Genomic DNA, 21,879 nt, shown 5'->3' on the forward strand with positions numbered 1-21,879 from the left:
ATCTGAGCAGCCTCCACTTACAGTCAGCTGCACCTTGGGATGTGAAGAGCAAGCTGCAGTGAGCTCCATGGCCCGTGGGAAGAAAGGTTATTTACCTCTCATAAAAAGAAAACACTCATTTTGTTACCTGGTAAGACAAAGTCTAATGATACTCATGGTAGCAATTTACTTGGTAGTGCATTCAGAGTTGTTTCTGATTTATGAAGTACCTGAAGAGAGATGCTGGCTCTAGTTAAAGATCAGGACTCTTCAGAAATAGCAGTATGCTTCCCTGGCCAGGAGCAGATCAGCTTTATTTTCATTTATTTTTTAATAAGCACCTTGTATCTCAGTTTCCCAATAACATATATGTTCCAATATGTATCCAAGTATTCCTAATGAGGAAGCTTCTATAAAGACTTTATTTTGGAAAAAGGTGAAACTCCAGAAGGACCCCATTTTAGGATTTCTGTGAGGCTGCTGTGCTATGCCTTGGGTAACACCAGCAGAACAGGCTTACAGCCTCACAGCTGGCTATCTGGGCCGCTAGGTTAAGAATTAATACAAATGGGAAGGAAAATGTTCTTCTCCATAACCATCCCTAAGAAGGAAGCAAGGCATATGTTGGCCTTGCTCCTTGAATGCAAGGGGTTGACCAGAGGTCTTTCATGACTGCTGTAACAGCCCGGTTAAGTATAAGCAATGTGCTGCTGACACTGCATTAACACGTGCTGAAATTACTTTCAAAGTCAATACTCTATCAGTGTAATGAATAGTTCTTTCAGGTAACTGAACTTAGAACAACTGAGATATAGAACATCTCTTCCCCAGCCCCAAACCAAAGGACAACCTTCTACACGGCTTGTTTGGGTACGAAGTAAGCTCACTTCACAAAAAATCCAATAAATGACTTTATTAAATATATTCTTTTCCTCTAAAATATAAATATTCACTATACTCTTATAAATGTGGAGTAAGTCTGTATTTCATTTATCTATCCCATCCAAATATGAATCAGTCCAAAATCTGAAAATGAAGAAATAGCATCTGTAATTATCATTATTTTTTCTATAAATATATATAGTAGGAACTTTCTTTGCAAACTGTTTAGTTATTCACTTATACTTCATATAGTACTGAGCACCTTAGATTACATATTGTGTAATTTCATTGTTGGTACTAATATAGGAATTTGAAATATTTACAATGCACGTACATGTTAAGTATAACATTCCAGTGATTTGTAAATGTTAAAGGAATAAGGAAATAGTGCAGTACAGTTTACATATGCTTTTAACCTATCCCACAGAATGCAAGTTCTCATTCTAACCTATGGAATTTTATAGGAGCCTACGTCCAAATTTTTAAGTTATGCTTTGAAACAGCAATGAAATACTTTGCAAACAATGTCTTGAATGACCTTTTAAAACCATCACACAACAGTTTACTTGACAATGTCTTCTGAGTTCATATCCAAAACCCCAGCCTCCAGCATACCAACTGCTCGCAGCTTCTCAGAAGATGCTATCCCAGAAGCTTCCAAGCAAAGGAGATCCAAATAACTGCTGCAGAGGGATATGAGGATGGCAGCAGTAGCAAAGTGAGAAATGTGCATTTGGAAATTATTGGTAAGTTATGCAACGTAGCTCCTAACTTGTGACTTTACACAAGGCATTAATTTTTAAGTGCACGTACCATGACAGTAAAAACAAAGTTCACAGATAGGTAAATCACCTTCAGACTTTTCACTGGAGAGAGGCACTGGGAGCAGGGCTGCTGTTCCAAATGTCAATGTAGCTGTTGTTCTGAAGCAGCAGTTTTCACTATTTGCAAATTCAGCCCATTGTCTTAATTTTTCAATTAGCTTTGATGGTTAAGATACTTATGGAAACTACCCACCACAATCTAATTCCTACCCTGTGATAAGCACTATAACATTTAAATCTCAAAACTTAGCTTAAAAGCAACATGGAACCAAACTGTGTTTTCAGTCTTCTTCTTTGCCAGCCAAGTGATGTTACACTGAAACTCACTGGCTTTCTGAAGAATAAAATAGATGTAGTATGACAAGCAAAGTTCTGCAACTTCTGATTACTTCCTACATAATTCCTGTCCTTCAAAGTGTGAATTTAGGGCAAAACTCTAAAAGCAAACAAAAACCAATTCAACACGAAGCTGTTGTGTTGACAATTTAAGAACAATGTAAATGCAGTCCATTCTGTTCCTATTCCCACCCAACTACATGAAGCCAACTGAGTTGTTCCAGGACCACGTTGAACACACAGTCTCACAAAGAAAAGCATCTTTCCCACAAAAAAAGGTCTTCCTCCTTGCAAATAAGCAAAATCAAGACCATACAACCAGATCTGGCAGAACTGAGGGGTCGACAAAGTTGGAGCAGGAGGATGGGAAGCTCCTAGTATGACCTGGCCTTTGGATCTCTTACCTGAGCTTGGGAACCCCTTTAGGTGAAACTCCAGGTCATTGGAATCATCTGGAAAGCCACTATGAAAGCACATCCCATGTGTCCATACAGAGGATGCTCCCCTCCAGCCTATGCCTTGCTGCCTTCCCTACAGGTAGCGCTGCGTCAGATCCATCGCTAGGAATGTACACAAGATGTCTCTATCATTTAACTTGAAAGGACCCCTCAGCAGGCACTGTGCAGCTGGTCACTGACAACCTCAGTATTGCTTTGGAGCACACTACTCACAGAGGCTGTCTGCATGCTCTGCTGGGTGTGCAGCAATGTGTTCTGATGGCTTCTCACAAGAAATTCTGCAGATGCTGTAAAGGTTAGAAGAACCAACATGTGACTTCTAGGCGTTGGGACAATCTTGTTTATGGAACTTCCGCTCAAAGAACCATGAGTTTGCATCACAGCCAATGCCCACTCCTTTCTGCTTAGCCCTTTACTTATTCTGTATCAGCTAGCACATTGAAATAAGCACGATTTATGATTCTGAAATATTTACACATACACTCTTTTACTGTCTGATAAGGGATTTTAAAATCCCACTATTTACATTGTTTTCCTTGTCATGCCACCTCTTCAGCTGATCATAATTTAGTCTTGAATGGTTGACAGAAATGACCAAGCACTGGGACAGAACCCCAGTCTGCCGCAGACTGCTCGCTGCTACAGGTTGCCAATGATGACTGTACTTCAGATGAGTGTGGCTGCTCCACTTTTCTTTGAAGAAACAGATGTGTGCATCCCATTTATGCCACCAAACCAAGTCTTGTAATCTTAGCTGACAGGAAGGAATGAATGATGAACACAATTGGTTTTGGACAGGAATGAAGGTCCAGTTGCTGAAATTAAAGGAAGAAATCAAGTTGAAAATAATTAGACTAGATTACAGCTCAAGCAACCAATAATTTATGGAGCATTTACTACATTAACTGCTGTTTGGTATTTTCAACAGACTTCTATTAATAACAACCCTGTTTTTTCTTTGCATGCAGCTGCAAATATTTAAGTCGCTAAGGAAATAAGAAGCATGCTGAGAGCAGATGAGATCTGTGTGCCCCTGGGCTTATATCCACCTGGGTAAGCAGCTAACACTGACTCCAATGCTGTGAGCCCTTTTCTAAGAGTTTCAAACCCTCCGTGTTTTCAGGAATAGGGATGATGGTGTGACTCCTGTGTCCAATACCTCCTCCTTGTACTTTTTCCTATGTATCTGCTCTTGGTCACTGCTGAAGCCAAAACACTGTACCATAAGCTGACTGCATGGCTGCTCCAACAGGCTGAGAATAAGCACTTTACAGAATGTATATTATCAAAGATGATATAAAGAATTGAGCAGTCAATATGCTCTGGAACTACTAGAAGATTTGGCTAGAAAAAAAACATATTTGCAAATATAATTTATGGTATCTAAACCGTTTGTAGGAATAAAGATTTTTAGGTTATGTGACAGCTAACTTTAAGGGTTAAGCAGACTTTTTTGGGTTTGCACTACATCTGTAGTCCCCGTTTTTTCTCACAATTAGATTTTAAAAAGTGTCTAAACCACAGTTTGTCACATTAGATGGAGGGCATATGTGCACGCTGAAATTATTAATAACATCTCATTCTTCAGTTCTTCTACCCACAATCATTTAAAAAGGGCAATGAATACATATAAACATTCTAACATCTGACTATACAGAGATACAATATTTTCGTAAATATAAGTAATCTTTTGTCTCTCCTTGCATTATTTTACCTTTTCCTATTTTTAGATTGTCTCTTTCTAAAGCCATATCATCATGCTGCACTGGAAGCATGGCATTTACATATTGTTATTGGAACCACACTGGCCTGCTCCTGTTAGTGCTGTTCCATCTCCACAGCCTTAGAAACCACCAAAGAGATGGCAATGTGCATCCCCCTGCTAAATGCACTACTTACAATTTCTCCATCTTTTCCTCCGAAGTCTAAATAAAGCATCCTTATCCCATCATCTGAGGACATTTTCAGTTTTTCATAGGGGTACTGTGCAATTGTCTTAGAGAAGGCACCGTCTTGTGGTTCAGTTGTAAGAGAGAATCCATGTTCGTAATGGATGGTCAAACGGCACTCCTGGCTTTTGTATGTGCAAGCTGAACAAGGAAACAAAATTCAGACTGTAGCACTCTCAAAAGTAACACATTCAATTTGGCTGCACAAATTTGCATTTTACATGTGATGTCAACAGTATCTTGTGGAAACTAAGCTGTTGTAGAACTGGGTTAATCCTGTTCTAATGATAAACCTGCAGATTTGGATAATCAACTGGAGTTGTCCTGCTGAGCGTGGCCCAGGCAAGTTTTGTAGCTGTGGTCTACATACAGGATTACAATTCTGCTTGGTAGTAACATGGCCAATGTCAGTTTTTATGTTTACTCACTGCATTTTTCCTGTAGCAGTGCACATCTACGTGCTGACTCAAAGCAGTTTTCTGAAGATGGCTCGAGATGGCATTTCTTCCTCCCAAGCCTTGACAGTCACAGCTATTCTTCTTGTGTGACAGAGCCAAACTCAATGAATGTGTCGCACTGTGCGTGACAAAATTAGAAGCTTGAAAGGCCATCCCTGCGGAATTCTGACAAACACAAAGACACTCTGGAGTCCTCATTAGTGTCACAGTAATTGAAAAAGGGCCCAAATAATTGTATATGATAGCAACTGCAGCAGAAGTCTGCATCTTTCCCTCAGCTCTGAAACATACCATGATCCAAATTAAAATGGTTTGAGTGTTCACATCCCAAATTCTCTTTCTCTCTCTTTTCCTGTGAACTCCTTTGATAACTAAGGCTTTTTACAGGCTTTTAAGGCCTGATCTGGTGGGTGGCAGCCCTGCTGGTGGTATCGGGGTTGACACAACAGGTTTTGAGGTCCCTTCGAACCCAAGTCATTCTATGATTCAGTGACATGACTTATAAATCCTTGGGGCACTCAAGAAAAGGTGTAGCCTAAAAGCCCCAGAGCCATTCTGGGCTGGCAGCAACCAGACCACAAGGGGCATTATTCCAGAATGTCTGCAGCTAACTAACTTTTATTTATTAATTTTGCAAGTAGAGAAATGTAGAAACATGACACAAGCTCAGGGAGGGAAATGACTAGTCACCACAATCTGGCTATTGATCTGGATTGTATTTCTTTTCACTCTTTTCAAGTGGGCAGAGCTGGGTGAATAAATAACCAGTTCATGCCTGTGAATCTGCCTGTCCTCCTCTGCCTCTTCCTTTTGCAGGAAAAGCTTCTGACAGGCTCTCAGAAGTCTCCTGACTCTCAAAAATAGTGCTCTTTTCTGTAGGTTTCTGGAGAAACCTCTGGAAATTGCATTTCCATGACACAAACCAACACAACTGACTACACACTTGTGTCTGACACCATGTGAGGAAAACAAGATGAAATTTCAGAGTGACAGTGATTGTGTCCTTGTTTTGCAGTACTGACTGCAGGTACCACACCAGTTAGGGCTGCCAGGGAAACAAAGTAAGACGTGTGAAGAAGCAATGCTGTGTCTGCTACTCACACGTTGTGATCTCCGTGATGAGCTCTGCAGAATTGTGACAGCCCTGCACGATGCTCCTTGTCCACAGTGAGAGGTCTCTGCTTGTCTCCGTCCTGAACAGATGTGTTTCGATCCCTTGCCTCGTACCGGTACGGGTTGCAAAAGACAAATCCACCCCAGACTGCGGCGAGCCCTTTCCTGGACCAGAATGCACCAACCTGAAATTAGATTGGGATATACACTGGTGACTATAACACAATGTTATAAGCATTCAGCTGCTTCCACAGAGGCCATGGGACCATCACTACAGAGCACTGTAACTAAATCACTCCCTGAGTAAAACTGTTTTGTCCATTCCTAAATGCATGTCACTGGGAGTATGCAAACTCACATCTCTAAACATAAACCTGAAGTGACAGTGACGGTGGGGACGCTGCAGAAGGCCAGGACTCCAATTGTCCACAACAGTCCTGTGGATAAGCAAGTGAGAGAAATCACCTTCTGGTTGTGGTGATGGGTTTGGTGACAGATGGAAATGTTCACTCAGCCACAGCGGTTGGATACTGTCAAGCTGCTCTTGACATAAAACTTAAACATATGCAGACAAACTCTACGATAAATGGCTAAAGTAATGATTCCCATGAAGGCTGAAGTTCTGTAAAATATGCAGATGCCATGTGCTGCCTTGTGTATGCTTCTCCCATAAGGTACCTGTAAAATGCAAAACGCTGCAGCTATTTGTAACCCCAAACTTCTGTTGCATTTTGCTGCAATTAAAATTTCTTTGCCTGGCACCAGCTGTTCTTCTCCTGTGATTTTGGAAGGTTTGTCCATCACAGCCAACACTGACTGCACAAAATGTTTTTGGGAGAGAAAATCAACACCTCATAATATTTCATTCCTATTGAAAACTATCCTTGTTTTTGGTGTTTTTTTTCCTGCAGAAGCATGGGACTGTGAATACAGAATCCACAGAACTGTGGCACTGATTCAGCTGAGAGTAATGAAATGGAGAAGCTCACCACACTGTAAGCTCCAGGCACTAGCTATCAGAAGAGCCACAAAATGGGACCTGGGAAATTCTTCTGAAAACTTAATTTCTACCCCTGCTTGCTTTTCTGTAGGCAAACAATATATTTGTATGAGACTATAAAATACATACATAGCACGGCAGTAGGACATATGCTGAAGCATGGAACATTAGGCTTTATGCATTATCTACTGAATACTGTTTGCCCTCAAATTATTGTTTTGCATCTGGAAGGTTAGCTGGCATCATAAAGTAGCTGTTTTAATAGGAAAAAGAAAGGCAAAAAGGAAAGAAGAACAACAACGTTCATTTTTTCAGTTATGGAATACTAACCATAAGACATTTGAATGTTTCCCAAATTCCCTGGCAATCCATACCCGGGATCTGCATTGTGCCCAGCAGGCATCCCCTTTCAGGTCTGCTCACACTCTGGAGTCAGTGAATTTCTGCGCATTCTGAGCCTCCTCCTCCATCACCCACCACCAGGAGGGCCAGGAGGCAAGTCGCAGTTTGTTGTTAGAGATAAAGCTCCTTTGTACAGGCTTCAAGAGCTGTGCTAAAAATTATTCTCTACTTTAGGTACTGACTGTGTCACAGATGGTTCAAAGGTTTTATTTCCTTTCAAAAACACCCCAAATTCCCAAATCTTCATGCATTATCCATTGCACTCAGGCTTTCCAGCATATGAATAGAATGGAGACATACTTCACAAATCAAAGTATGTTGGCCACATCTGACATCTGAGAGCCGTTCTCTCGCAGCCTTCTCATTCACATTATCCCAAACTGCACAAACAGGCAGGGGAACATTTGCTGGTATTTCTGCAGCACCGCCAGCGTGGATGTACTCAGCTCCACGCAGGTGTCCCCGAGCGCTCCCACCCAGAGCCGCAGGGCTGCCAGAGGGCACGGGAGGTTGCTCGTGGTGTGGGCTGCTCACGTAGCATGCAGCAAAACGCAGCTCTCTGCCCACTCCAGGGAGCCAGCATGGCACCTGCTAAAGTTCTCTAATTGTTCCCTTGTCTCTCTGGGCTCCGAGGACTTTTTGGCATTACTCTTTGTGGGTGTGCGGTAGTGAGATGTATGCAGCACAGCACGACGTGCTGGGGGAGGCTCTCCAGGACCTACACTGCACTGCAAGGCTATGAGAATTTCAAACATTTGCTGCAACACAGCGAAATCCAGCGGCCTCTTCAAAAGGACACTGAAACCAGGACTGACATTCACAGCAAGTGTTCAGCTGCTCACTGAAGACTGATCTCAGGAGGCTGTGCTACAAGTGCATATACACCACTATAATCTGACCTTTCTTAGGTTGAAACCACTTCTTAACCCTTAACTTACTATTTGAAACTCGTTCTTGGGCAGCTGTCCCCTTTGGAAGCCTTTGCACATGCAGCAGTGCTTCTTTTGGTGCAGCTCCGGGTACATTTGGCTTTCTGGGCTGTGAGGACACACTGTGGCTCATGTCCAGCTTCCCATCCAATACTTTCAGATCCTTTTCAGCAGTAACAGTGTTTGTAATGACGGGATGTTTATGTAAAAAGTTGGATTTACGTAGGTAAGTCACCCAGACTGTCCTGTGCTCATAATCATCATGTTTGCAATCTATATTGGCATCAAGCATCAAACTGCTCTAATATTTTCTGGTTACAGAACTCAGCTTTGCACAGTGGTTACTTGAGATACTTGATCTCTGATCAGAGTGCAACATGTGCTTATTTTTCTTATCTGATATGATACATAATGCAATTTGATTGCAGACATTTAAGATGGAGAGGCTTAAGCCCCCATTCCCATGCTGCAGGGAGGCACTGTTATTCCTTCTTCAGGCACAAGGAAACATGGAAACAGATTACAACTAAAAGGTCCTTGGAGTCAGGGCTATGAGCCAGCTGCTGTGCCTTCTGGTGCAGAGACTTAAAGGAACAATTTACATCTCCTCATCTCAGTTTTATTTGAGCTATTATTTATATTCCACACAAACCTGCCTAGAAAATATTTTTAGATCTTAATAGCATCTGTAGGTTGAAGGCAAACTTATCAACAAACAGAAAGGGCACGTTGAAATTCTGCTTATTGAAATACTGTAAGGAGATTGTAATCCTTCTACCATTTCTCAATTTTCTCTCCTCATTATGTCTTGGGTAGATTAAGCATGACTCTGTGCAGTATCTGGCACTGAAGTTTTCCAGTTTCAGCAGCTTTTCAAATATGTATTAGCTAAGCAAAAATGTTTTCCCAAGGACTCATAAAAATCTGAAAGATGGGAGCAGCCAAGATTACAACATGTGGTCTGCAAACTTTCCAGGTGAAAAGTTCTCAATTGCACTGATCGATGCACAGAGGGGATGAAAAAACATGTCACAAGGAGGGTAATCACCAGCATGAACAGTCAATACTGACAGCAAACCATGTGTATTTTCTCGGTACCTGGTGTGACAGCACATAAAATCAGAATCCTGCAGGGTTTTAATCAAAAGCATTTACAACAGTAGGTGCAATGACTGAAGGAAACTATCATCAGTTATTGCAGACCTTGAGGATTCAAGTATTCATATGTTTTTATACGATTGTGGCTCAGTTCTAAATGTCATCTTTGGTATTTCTGTTACCTTTTTATCTGTTTGTTAAATCACAGATAGTGGGCTGGACGCTGTGTGTGTGTCAACACACTCCTGGCACTGCCATCCATTCTTTCCAGCCCCAGTGCTGAGGACTGTACATTTTTTCTAGAGAGTCTGATGCAGTGCTTCACCTGCATACTGAATTTTTGCAGAACCTCCTTTGCCTTAAATACAGCCCATCCTGTTGTATCCACCACAAATCCAGAGAACATGCTGTCTTGGCCTCTGTGTTCTACCTGTGAATACTTGAAAACTATTGGAACATTAAGAAAGTTTTCTTAAGTATTCCCTGTATCCAAGGGAGACCCTCAGCACAAGAAGGACATGGAGCTGCTGGAGCAAGTCCAGAGGAGGGCCATGAAGATGATCAGAGTGCTGGAGAACCTCTCCTTATAAAGACAGGCTGCAGGAGCTGGGCTTGTTCAGCCTGGAGATGAGAAGGTTCTGTGGAGACCTCATTGCAGCCTTTTAATACTTGAAAAGTACTTATAAGAAAGATGGAGAAAGAGGGGAGATTTAGATTAGACATAACAAAGAAATTCTTCACTATGAAAGCAGTGAGGCACGGGAACAGGCTGCCCAGAGAAGCTGTGGATGTCCAATCCCTGGAGATGCCCAAGATGAGACTGGATGAAGATGCACATGATGATGTGTGGGCAGGTAGGGGAAGGGTGAACTAGCTCGCAACCTCAAGCCAAGCTGGGGCTGATTAAGAGAACAAACTGGCAAAGCAAAGCACAGGTGCTTCCTCGCAGTGACAGAGCAGTAGGACAGGTATACACGTGCAGGGCTCATTACACTGAAATTTTAAAGGGTTATAATGAGACTTGGGCAGCTCCACAGGTGTGTGGAGGTCAGAAGGCCATGGAGCTGTAGCCCTAATCTCCTGATAGCAAAGAACACTTTACTCCTGGTAGGAGGATGATCCACCAAAGTAAACTGACTTTGCTGAATTGCCTTTTACTGCAAGCTAAAATTTAGAAATTAGTGATTGCCCCACACCTGAGACACGCTAAAGGACGTGCTCAGGCTGTTATCAGCAGCCACCTGGGTTCAGCCAACAGGAGGGGCTGGAGATCAGGACATGGCAATCATGGTGTCCCTGCACTGTGCTGACCACAGGTAGGATCTTCTACCACTTGAATGAAGAGGACTTAGATCTGCTGGCAGATGACACACTGAAGCAATAGGGAGGAGCTGCACCATGTTCTGCTGGTGGTTTTCCACGAAAAGCAGTAAAGCTTGTTTTGGGACAGAAGGAATGTGGTCAGATAACTGACACTCTTTAAAAGGATGGGGAACTCATAAAGAAACAGGTTCAGCTGAACATCCCCCGTCCTCTGTGTGGCCCATAGTGAGCAGCAACAATGTACTACTGAAGCACCACTCCCAGGGAATTCCCGGTGTTTCTTCCCCTCATGCAAGATTCATGATCCACATTATAATTCTCCAGCGGTTTAAAAAAAGAGCAGAGAAGTATGTAGAAATATTCCTATTTACAAACTCAGTTTCATCCACCTCTCACTGATGCTGTCCAGAACTCCCTTCCTGCTGGGCCAAACACATTGACAAGGCAGGATGTTGCAACAGGAGGAGCAATAAATTACTGCTGGCATTGGCACATTCTCACAGAGGTGTAATTACCATGTAGTAACGTGCCATTCAACATCACATCAAAGTCCAGTGACACACCCAGACACAATCTCCTGTTCCAACACCTCACCTAGTTTTCAGTGTCAATTGGAATTGACAGATTTCACTGGAATTGTCAACATTCAATGTCACCAGGCACAGCAGGCTGAAAACTGCAAAGCATCAGGCTCTCACCTCATTTTAAGGTAGAAGAGGGTAAATCACAACTTGGCTTCGTGTAAGTCTGAAAGTGCCATCATGGGTAGGTTGATCAGGACAAAACAACCATTAATTTACCAAATGCAACTTAAAAAAAAAAAAAATACAATGGTTTAATAGTAAAGTCTCATTTAGGGAGGGAATGAAGAGACTGAGAACAAAAATTAACTAATGAGAGTGCAGTAAAAGACCCACTGCTTTTGGCAATGTGCTATCAGCACTTCTGAAAGAAAACTCTTTGAAAATGGTATAATAGTGGCCTGTAGTGAAGCCAAAACAATGCAGCAGCAGCTCTTTCTCAAGCCCTTTGACCACATTGGCAGAGAAATGTGATTAAGATTCTTACCAAGAAGCACAGACAGTTTCCACTGTACAAAGACAACCATGGGAAAACTCCATCTGAATTAGTGTTGATGGATAGATCCAAAATATTGCAGATGCTTATTTCCAACCTTGATTCAAGAATGTGTCTTTGAAGTTCACCATTTTAAACTAAAAAAGCCAAGACTTCCTAGAGTTAGAACACATACTGAAATTATCTCTATCATACATGCAAGAGTCCAGGAGCCCCAGATCATGGACACAGTACTTCCACATCAGCATATTCAACCCAAGGCAACAATTTCCCATTTGTCAGTCTGGAGAAGTAGCTGGAAATGTGAATGCTTCTGCAAATTCCTCAGGTCTGCATGCTGAGATAGGAATCTCAGGAGATCAAACTCTCAACTATTTCAGCACTTCCAACTTGGGCCAAACTACTGCATTCATTATCTTTCCAGTGTGATTCTAGCAATCAGCTTTGGCTGATTGGAGGAGAAGTGAGAAGGAACATTCTCCCATTCAAGAAGAATCTCATTTCCAAGCCATGGCATTTTAGATATGGTCTATAGATGTACGTACAATTGCTATACCTGATCTTGGCTGATCAACCATTCCCAACGCTTTTGTAGCTGTAATCAAAAAGCACAGGTACCTGGTGGCTAGGAGGGGGTAGGTGTGCAGAGGGCTGAACCAAGCCTCCTTCATGCGTGGCATGCTCTCGTATATTAAGAGGTCCTTCTCTGTCAAGACCACTAACACTGGCTTCCAGTGCTTCTCGTTGTCTCCCGGCACCTGAAAAAGAGGAACATTTCAATGAAATGAAACAAAACTACCATGGTGCAAAGCCTGACAACATGAACATCTTGAGCCTTGGACAAGACAGTGAATGAGTTTTTCTTCTTTGGCATTTTGACATCTCCAACATGAACTCACAGCCAGATGCAGCAGAAATGGGAGTAAAGCACAATGCAATCTGCTGCTCTCATTGACAACACCATTCCAAACCTCCTTGCAGCCTTCATGCATTACAGCCTGCTACATAAAGGCAGTAATAGAAGAACCCTGAGATTGGCTGTTGTTTAGCTGTGGTATGCATGAAAAGATCTTAAATCTATATTTACAAGGAGCACCATTCATGTGCAGCTGCCACATTAACCTGAGTGCTAGACACTACTGATGTTGTTTCTGGGTTCAAAACTACCAAAAACTACATCATCATTATTATTTAACAATGTCAGGTAGTAAAAAAATACTGCTTTGGGAGCAGATGGGTTTGCTTCTTTCCCCTGCAGTTCACATTTTCATTACTTTCATTCCCCATAGTTTTACAGATGTCAGTTTATAACATGGGGTTGACCTGAAGCATTGACTCAAAGATGGATTTGCACCCACATTTCAAACACATCTGTAGACAATGTCAAGTAATTGGGACATCAAAGCCGTTTATCAGCTGCAGAATCCAGATGTGGAATTCAGTTTTGCAGTTCCGGCATGTTGTTGTCCACATGGCCACACATGGCCACATGGCTGTGAGGATTCAGGTTTTTACTCAGTTTAATCTGGTGTCTTAAAATAGATGGGAACACAAAAGGGTCTTGACTTTCACAAATGAATCACTTTTCTTTGAGTTCACATGCAAAAAAAGACATCATATTACATAGAAACAAGCTCACAATCTAAAACCCACAATCTAAAACCCAAACACCTTGGCTGTGTATTAAAGAAAACTAAACAAATTATGAGACTCTCCAGAGAATCTGGTTGTCTATGAGTCCTCCATTAAATCTGTCCAACAAAGAGAAGCAGCTGTCTAACATGTGTTTTATTCTTCATGCCAACCTATTTGGCACAGATTTGTGTCACTGGGCACATCATTTGCTAGAGGAAAAAAACCACCTTTTTTACATAAGAGATAAATCAAAGATTGGCCAGGCTGGGAATGACACACCAGGAATGGTGATTCAGATCCACAAGTACCATGTGCTTTAAATGATAGCCTCAGAATGAGAAGCACATTTGAAACATTCTTATTTTACATGAAGACAGATTCCAATGCATTTCTGAACTTTTAGAGGATCTCAAGCCAGCTGTAGGAAAGCTTCACACAAGAAAACCAACATCCAAGTCAGATATTAAGCTTAAGCCAAAGATTCTTGGCTTATATAATTTTAAAAAGTAAAATAAGAGTAAGAGGACAGAGTATGGGGCATTACTTCTTTTTTTTGTCTCTGTCTTTTTTTTAATTCTGTGACCACAATCAATCCAAAGACTTTGGGAAGCTGCTCACAGAACTATCCCACCTGCACAGTATTTTCAAACACAAGTTCTGTGATTAAGTGGCTGGTCAGCCAACTGAGAGTCCAGAATGGCTGAGAAACACTGCTCCCACTAAACCAACCACAAGAAAGGGAATACAACTCATTTTGCCAGCTGTTCACACAACTGTTTGCTGGATACCTGTAAATATCAGGAGCCAGATATTCTAGCTGAGAAATGAGTGGATGCTGCCTTTACAACCTGCACAGCGAAACACACAGCTTGGCTTTTGTCCTTCATAAAGACTATGGAGAAGTTCCTCTGCCTTAAGGAATTGAAGGCTTTTCCTCAGCTCTGCCTGAAGTGATCTGATCCAGCCTCTCCTTGTAGGATGCATCCCTTATTTATAAAGCATACAACAGGAATCTCTGAGTGGCTTGGGTTGGAAGGGACCTTAAAGCTCATCCAGCTCCAACCCTCTGCTGCTGTCCACCAGCTCAGGCTGCCCAGGGCCCCATCCAACCTGGCCCTGAACATCTTCAGGGATGGGGCACCCTCAGCTTCTCTGGGCAGCTGCGCCAGTGCCTCACCATCCTCTGAATAAAGAATTTCCTCCTAATACCCAATCTAAATCTCCACTCTTTTAATTTAAAGCCATTTTCCTTGTCCTAACACTGTCCCATGTAAAAGGTTTGTCTCCTTCCCTATAAGCTCCCTTCAAGTACTAGAAGGCTGCAATGAGGTCTCCCTGGAGCATTCTCTTCTCCAAGCTGAACAAGACTCAACTCCTTCAGCCTTCCCTTGTAGGAGAGGTGCTCCAGCCCTCTCAACACCTTTACAGCCTTCCAAAGGGAACGAGCATCAGGGAGAGAGGAGAACAATGTTTGCCCATGTCCTTCAAGGAGCACTACCCAGGAGAAGAGTGCTGTGATGCACACACTTTTAATCACATTTTTATAAACCTTGCTGGGACTATAGTGTCTCATTTATAAGGAAAGCTGGTGTAAGCAATACTGCTGCCTGAAGCAGTACCTGAAGAAGGATTTGTGCATCTGAAAGCGTGTCTGTTTTTTCCAAGTGTAACAGCTGATCTAATAAAAGATATTGCCTTTCCCTAAAACCTTGAATTGCATTACTGTTCACTGATTTCAGACGGGTTTGCATTAGCCTCTAACAGCTGATGCCATGTCGTTCGTCAGGGAGTCGGCACTTCTGTAAGGTGTCAAAAAGAACATTTTGTCCTGCAGATGGTAACAGCAAATTTTCAAAAGAAAAACAAAGTCTGCAAATTAGCCTACAGGGCACATTCAGAACAAATCAGCACGAGAAATTAATCCAGATCAAGCAACAGGGTCATACCAACCATGAGTAAAACAATAAATTTCAAAACAAGAGGAGAAAGTGTGCTGCTTATTGACAGCTAAAAGAAAGATCTGTTCCAAAAGTAAGGATATAAAATCTGAAATATAACATGAAATGGTTCTCTAAGAGTATATTTAAGTATCACTTGAGACACATTTTAGAGGCACCCTTTTAGATGATGGTTAGGACTGGCAAAACTTGGCAGAATTCTGTCACTTGTAAAATTCTTAGAATCACAGAATCACAGAATGTCCTAAGTTGGAATTTCATAAGGACCACTGAGTACTAATCCTGGCTCCACAAAGGACCGCCCAAAAATCAGACCCTATGTCTGAAAACATTGTCCAGAACTCCAGAGCTCCCTGAACTCTAAGAGCTCAGGGCTGAGCCCACTGCCCTGGGCAGCCCATTCCAAGCCCACCTCCCTCTGGTGCAGACCCTTTCCCTAATCCCCATCTGACCCTCCTCTGACACAGCTTCATGCTGCTTCCTTGGGCCTTGTTGCTGCCCTTCCACTCTCTGTGAGGAGCTGCAGGCCACCATGCAGACTCCCCTCAGCCTCCTCTTCTCAGGGCGGAACAAACCAAGTGATTTTATCCACTCCTCATACGTCTTCCTCTCTAGACCCTCTGTCATCTTTGTAGCCCTCCTTTTATGTTCTTTCTGTACTGCAGTGCCCAAAACTGCACACAGCACTCCATATGAGGCTGTACAAGTGTAGTGTAGAATGGGACAATCTCTTCCCCTGACCAGCTAACAGCACTGGGCCCAATGCATCCCAACTCCCAATTGCACGTCTGATTCAAAGCACGTTTATCTGTGTTGCAGGCCAACAGAATGACCATGTGCCCTAAGAAAAAATTCAAACTCAAAACTTTTCCATAGTCAGAATGTTAGATCCAATCCTGATGGACTGGAGGGAAAAAAAAATCAGTACTCCTCAAATCTGTCACCACAATAAAATGCTTCAGCACATTTTTCACTGGTCTTCTGGATACTGTTACGGTAGCAACAGGTACCAGCACCCCTCTCCATGGCCAGTTCAGCTCAGCTCAGCTGAGTCTGGTATCATACCAGAGGAGATCCACCTTTATTTAGGTTAGATATTAGGAAGAAGTTTTTCACCCTCAGGGTGGTGACACCCAGGTTGCCCAAGGAGGTTGTGGATGCCCCTTCCCTGGAGGCATTCGAGGCCAGGCTGGATGTGGCTCTGGGCAGCCTGGTCTGGTGGTTGGCGACCCTGCACACAGCTGGGGGGTTGAAACTAGATGATCACTGTGGTCCTTTTCAACCCAGGCCATTCTATGATTCTATGATTAGATAGATATTCTATGATATGCCACAGGCTTCCAGTGCAAAGTCAGCGTAAATGATCTGTTTCCAACAGGCAGCTCACTGGAGATATGTCTTTTTAGAAAAAGTTCGGACCTTAGCATTTTCATCTACCAGGTCTCCCTTTTGTAAGGATTTCCTTTGAATTTCAGTTTCTCATCTTCTTCAGGCTGTTAGGAATGGATGAAAGAATACCTTTAATCTATGAGACTTGCAGAAAATCACATTAGAAACCTTAGACTTTTCTGGGAAGCTGTTTTACATTTTCATTAACTCAAAAGGGACATTTCAATCACATTCTTTGTTTAATAAACAAATTATGTATTGCTAGCAGACTCCACTGCAGCAGGTACTCAGAGAACTCAGAGAACTGCAAGGCTCACACTTAGTGTCTTAATACCCTTTCCCCTCCCCTGTATCCTTCAAATCCAGAAGTTAAAATACCCCTGCACACACTGCATGGGAAGAGCAATCCAGAAGGAATTTTCTGAAACATTTTTCTTGCCGTTTTCCAGTCTCCGTACACTTAAAATCTCTCAGTGCTGTCAGAAGTCAGCTTTGACATGTTCTGCTATGTATTTCTTGCAATTTCATTGTCTTTTGATGAAGGACTACGTCCATGTTCAAAATAAATCTGATTCTCTTACAGAAACCTCCTTGTCAGTTCTTGAAAATAACAGCTGGGACTGTGAAGTATTTTTCCAAGATGAATAGCAGCAAGGCAAAAATACAATGTGCCAACAGCAGCATACACAACAACGCTTATACTTCTGCAACCTTTTTTGATGGCAGGCAATTTTCAATGCAAGAGTAGGTGTAAGTGACAGCCATAGGCAGGGGATATCACCTCCCACACTACATGCACAGTTAAGATATGTACTTAGTAGTTTTAAACAGGAAATAATAGAATCATAGAATGGCTTGGTTTGGAAGGGACTTTAAGGATCATTAAGTTCCAACCTCCCTACCACAAACAAGGTTGCCAGCCTCTAGATCAAGTACTAGATTAGACTGCCAGGGCCCCATCCAACCTCACCTTAAATACCTACAGGGACAGGGCATCCACAACCTCTCTGGACAACCTGTTACAGCACCTCACCACTCTCTCAGAAAAAAAAATTCCCTGATATCCAATCTAAACCTCCCCTTCTTTAGCTTAAAACTACTTCCCCTTTTCCTATCACTATCTACCTTCGTAAAAACTTGATTCCCTTCCTGTTTATAAACTCCATTTAAATATTGGCAGTCCCCAATGAGCTCTCCCTGCGGCCTTCTCTTTTCTAGGCTGAACAAGCCCAGTTCTTTCAGTCTCTCTCCATAAGAGAGGTGCTCCAGCCCTTGGATTATCTTTGTGGACCTCCTCTGGACCTCCTCCAAAAGCTCCCACCTCTTTCATTACTGGAGTCCCCAGACTTGGATGCAGTACTCCAGCTGGGGCCTCACAAGGACAGAGTAGAGAGGGACAATCACCTCCATCACCCAACACCACTTGTTACTAGCCTCCACCTGGACGCGAAGCCATTGACCACAACCTTCTGATTACAACCTTTTAACTACTTATTTAACCACTGAACAGTCCACTCTTCAAATCTCTTATTTCTCCAATTTAGAGATAAAGATGTGGTGAGGGACCACGTCAAAGTCCTTGCAGAAATCCAAGTGGATGACATCAGTTGCCTTCCCTTTTCCCACTGATGCCATCACTCCAACACAGAAGACAACCAGATTGGTCAGGCATGACATTCCCTTGGTGAAGCCACGCTGGCTGTGTTCGATCACTCACTCGTCCCTCACGTGCCTTAACATATCTTCCAGGAGGATCTGATCTTTCCAGGCACAGGGGTGAGACTCACTGGCCTGTAGTTCCCTTGGTCCTCTTTCCTCCCTTTCTTGTAAATGATGTTTTCCTTTTTCCAGTCCCCAGGGACTTCACCTGACAGCCAGAACTTTTCAAATATGATGGACAGCGGCTTGGTAACCACATTATCCAGCTCTCTGGGTTACATGTCATCCAGCTCCATGGACTTGTACACATTAACTCTCATGAGGTGGTCTTGGATTTGCTCCGCCCTTATACTGGCGGGGAGTTTGCTCCCTTAGTTCCTACTTAGAGGTTCAGGTTCAGGGATATGAACATCCTGGAAATAGTACGAGTGTTATTTAAAAAAAAAAAAAAAAGAAAAAAGGAAGAAAGCTAATGAAAATACGACTGGTTTTGTTCTTTTCTGTCTCTGACCTCAGTGACTACTTAAATGTGTGTTTCTCTGTTATCAGATTTGTATTACAGTTACTGCACACAAAGAAAATCCCACAAAGGGCACAACATTGCCTCCTTTGAGCACCAGGCAGCTACTGAGTGATGTATATGTTTGGCTCGGATGCTGTGTGAACAGACAGAGCAGCAGGAGGACCACACTGATCACAACCCTCTCCTCAATGCAACCTGAAGTACATCTATAACTACAGCTACAGGCACTGATGAAAATGAAAACGGTACCCATTCACGAGACAGACTTATTCAAGATTGAACTTCTTCTAGATGTCCTTTAAAATGACAAGACACAAGCCAGCTTTAGTCAAAACTAACACAGCCAACCACAAGAGCACAATGATAGCTACAAGCTCATGTTCCAACTGTAGACTAAATTTGATTTCTACAAGCTCTAGCTTGTATCTAGAATCATAGAATGGTTTGGGTTGGAAGGGACCTCAAAGCCCATCCAAGCCCATCCAATTCCAACTCACCAGATCAGACCAGATCATCCCCAGGGTCCCATTCAACCTGGCCTTAAATGCTTCCAGGGATGGGGCATCCACAGCTGCTCTGGACAGCTTGTGTCTGCGTCTCACCGTCCTCAGTAAAAGACATCCTCCTCTTTCTTCTCCTGGTACATGAATCCAGGGAAACTGGATAAATAAATGCCTAGACATCTAACTGTGGAGGACTCAGGAAGTAAGAAAAAGTAAATTGTGCATTTTAGAAATCTTTGCCATGACCTAAGATCACTTTAATGTGCATGAAGTAGAGATTCGAAGGTCCATAAGAACTCTTTTTCAGTGAGATAATGTCAAGAATACACCCAGGGCAGGGCAACAGGCAGAGAGCAGATACGGTAAATGGATCATCATTTGTTCAAGACACTGACTCACTTTCATGTCAAATGAAAGAAACTCTTTACGTTTCAAAAAGAATTCTTGTGTTTTCTGAATAAAAGATATTTTCTTCTATAGTGATTTCTTCAGACCAGAAGATGGCTGAGAGAAATTCTGAAATTAAGTAGTGGTAATTTACTAGGGTTATGATGGAAAAGCATTGCAAACACCAAAGCTCCACTCCTGAAAAGACAGTGTTGAACAAAATGACTTCTGAAGAAAAATCTGCACTTTACAATTTATCTTCCCCATTGTATTGTTTTTCAGAAATTGGCTGTGGAGAGTGGGGAAGGGAAAGGGACATTTCATCACCCAAGGGCTGTGACAAGGAAAACCTACCTGACCTGTAATATAAAAGTACAGAAGAGAAATGTCAAGCTAGACAGGTTGGAAGGTCAGAACAAGCCCAGCTGGCACTGGGAACTGAGGCTGATATAGAGGACAGGCTAGCTATAGTTCAACTAACCTTCAAGGCCGGTTTGACAGGGCAAAAACCTGTGCTCAAAGTGGTCATATTTCAAGTACTGTTTATAAAAGAGACATAGGGAAACGGAGAAAAAGGCAAGAAAACACCATTAACTCTTGGCTTTTCTTATCAGTTATACTGATTGAACAAGTGAGTGAAAAATCTGAAGAGTAGGGGTGAGCACAATGCTTCTATATTAAAGCTGAAACCGGTACAATAGTGCAGGCAATAACACATACTTACCTTGGCCAGTTAGCACCTAGATTTCAACCAGCCATCCCTCTAATCTCTAATCTAGCATGCTTGTACTGCATGTTCAGGAGAAAAGTGAAGATCATAGAGTCATAGAATCTTATAATGGCTTAAGTAGGAAGGGACTATAAAGATCATCTGAGATGTTTGCTATTAGTAAATAACTTCGCAGCTCTTGTGTGCTCATGCCTTTTGAGTACACGTGGCTTAAATCTGGGATGTCTGGATACTTCAGGCTGCAAATAAGGGTGTCTGTAAGCTTGCGTTCAGAAACATCTTTCATGAAAATATCATTGAAAGGTTGATGATAGCTGCCTACAACTATCATCAACATGTGGAATGGACTGTACCTCTAAGACAGGTCAAGTCTGGGCCATATGAGCAACTCTGTTGTCTCCAATATAATGGCTGGATCCACAGCACAATAATCCTAGTACTGGGGAAAAAGCACTACTTCTCTTTAAAATAGAGCAGTCTTCTTCCTCCAGACTTGATTTAGAAGTCAGAAGAAAAGGTTCTGCATCTTTGTCTCCAATCCATGGAATCATTTTGTGTATCAGGATCAGCTCCAAGAGAAAGAATCACAGAATCACAGAATTGTAGGGGTTGGAAGGGACCTCTAGAGATCATCGAGACCAACCCCCCTGCCAAAGCAGGTTCCCTACACCAGGTCGCACAGGTAGGCGTCCAGGCGAGACTTGAATATCTCCAGAGAAGGAGACTCCACAACCTCCCTGGGCAGCCTGTTCCAGTGCTCCGTCACCCTCACCGTGAAGAAGTTCTTACGCACATTCGTGCAAAACTTCCTATGCTGCAGCTTATGTCCGTTTCCCCTCGTCCTGTCTCCACGTACCACTGAAAAGAGACTGGCCTCACCGCTATGGCCGCCACACCTCAGATATTTATAAACCTGGATCAGGTCCCCTCTCAGTCGTCTTTTCTCAAGGCTAAACAGACCCAGTTCACTTAGCCTTTCTTCATAGGGGAGATGCTCCAAGCCCTTCACCATCTTTGTGGCCCAAAGGAATCATACCTGTGAATGGCTTTCAAGTAGAAGCAAGAAAAAAGATGGGGAGATTTGGAAGATCTACCACATCTCCTGTTTAACTGCTCAAGAATGGATACTGTTATTTAGTGCTAGAGAAAAGCAGCTTCCTCCAGGTACAGTCGAGAATACTAAGAGCAAACATTATTACGTGATACAGCAGTTTAACTGTGACAGATTTCTCTGTTCAAGTCAAGTTGCAGTGTTTTATGAGGTAGT

The 21,879-nt window shown here is 42.6% G+C and overlaps 1 protein-coding gene across 1 annotated transcript in view; it reads right to left on the reverse strand.

Moving 5' to 3' along the window:
* Positions 1-877: 877 nt before the first annotated feature.
* SNTB1 (syntrophin beta 1) overlaps positions 878-21,879 on the reverse strand; it is a 106,792-nt gene continuing 85,790 nt past the window's right edge. The window contains exons 4-7 of the mRNA XM_085221621.1: positions 12,447-12,586; positions 5,988-6,184; positions 4,379-4,569; positions 878-3,294 (exon numbers count right to left, since the gene is read on the reverse strand). Coding sequence (XP_085077747.1) covers positions 3,202-3,294; positions 4,379-4,569; positions 5,988-6,184; positions 12,447-12,586 — 621 coding nt within the window. The 3' untranslated portion in view covers positions 878-3,201. The remainder of the gene's footprint in view (positions 3,295-4,378; positions 4,570-5,987; positions 6,185-12,446; positions 12,587-21,879) is intronic.

The sequence above is a fragment of the Meleagris gallopavo genome, chromosome 3 (genome assembly GCF_905368555.1).
Source record: "Meleagris gallopavo chromosome 3, MGAL_WU_HG_1.1, whole genome shotgun sequence".
In the NCBI taxonomy this organism is placed as follows: domain Eukaryota; kingdom Metazoa; phylum Chordata; class Aves; order Galliformes; family Phasianidae; genus Meleagris; species Meleagris gallopavo.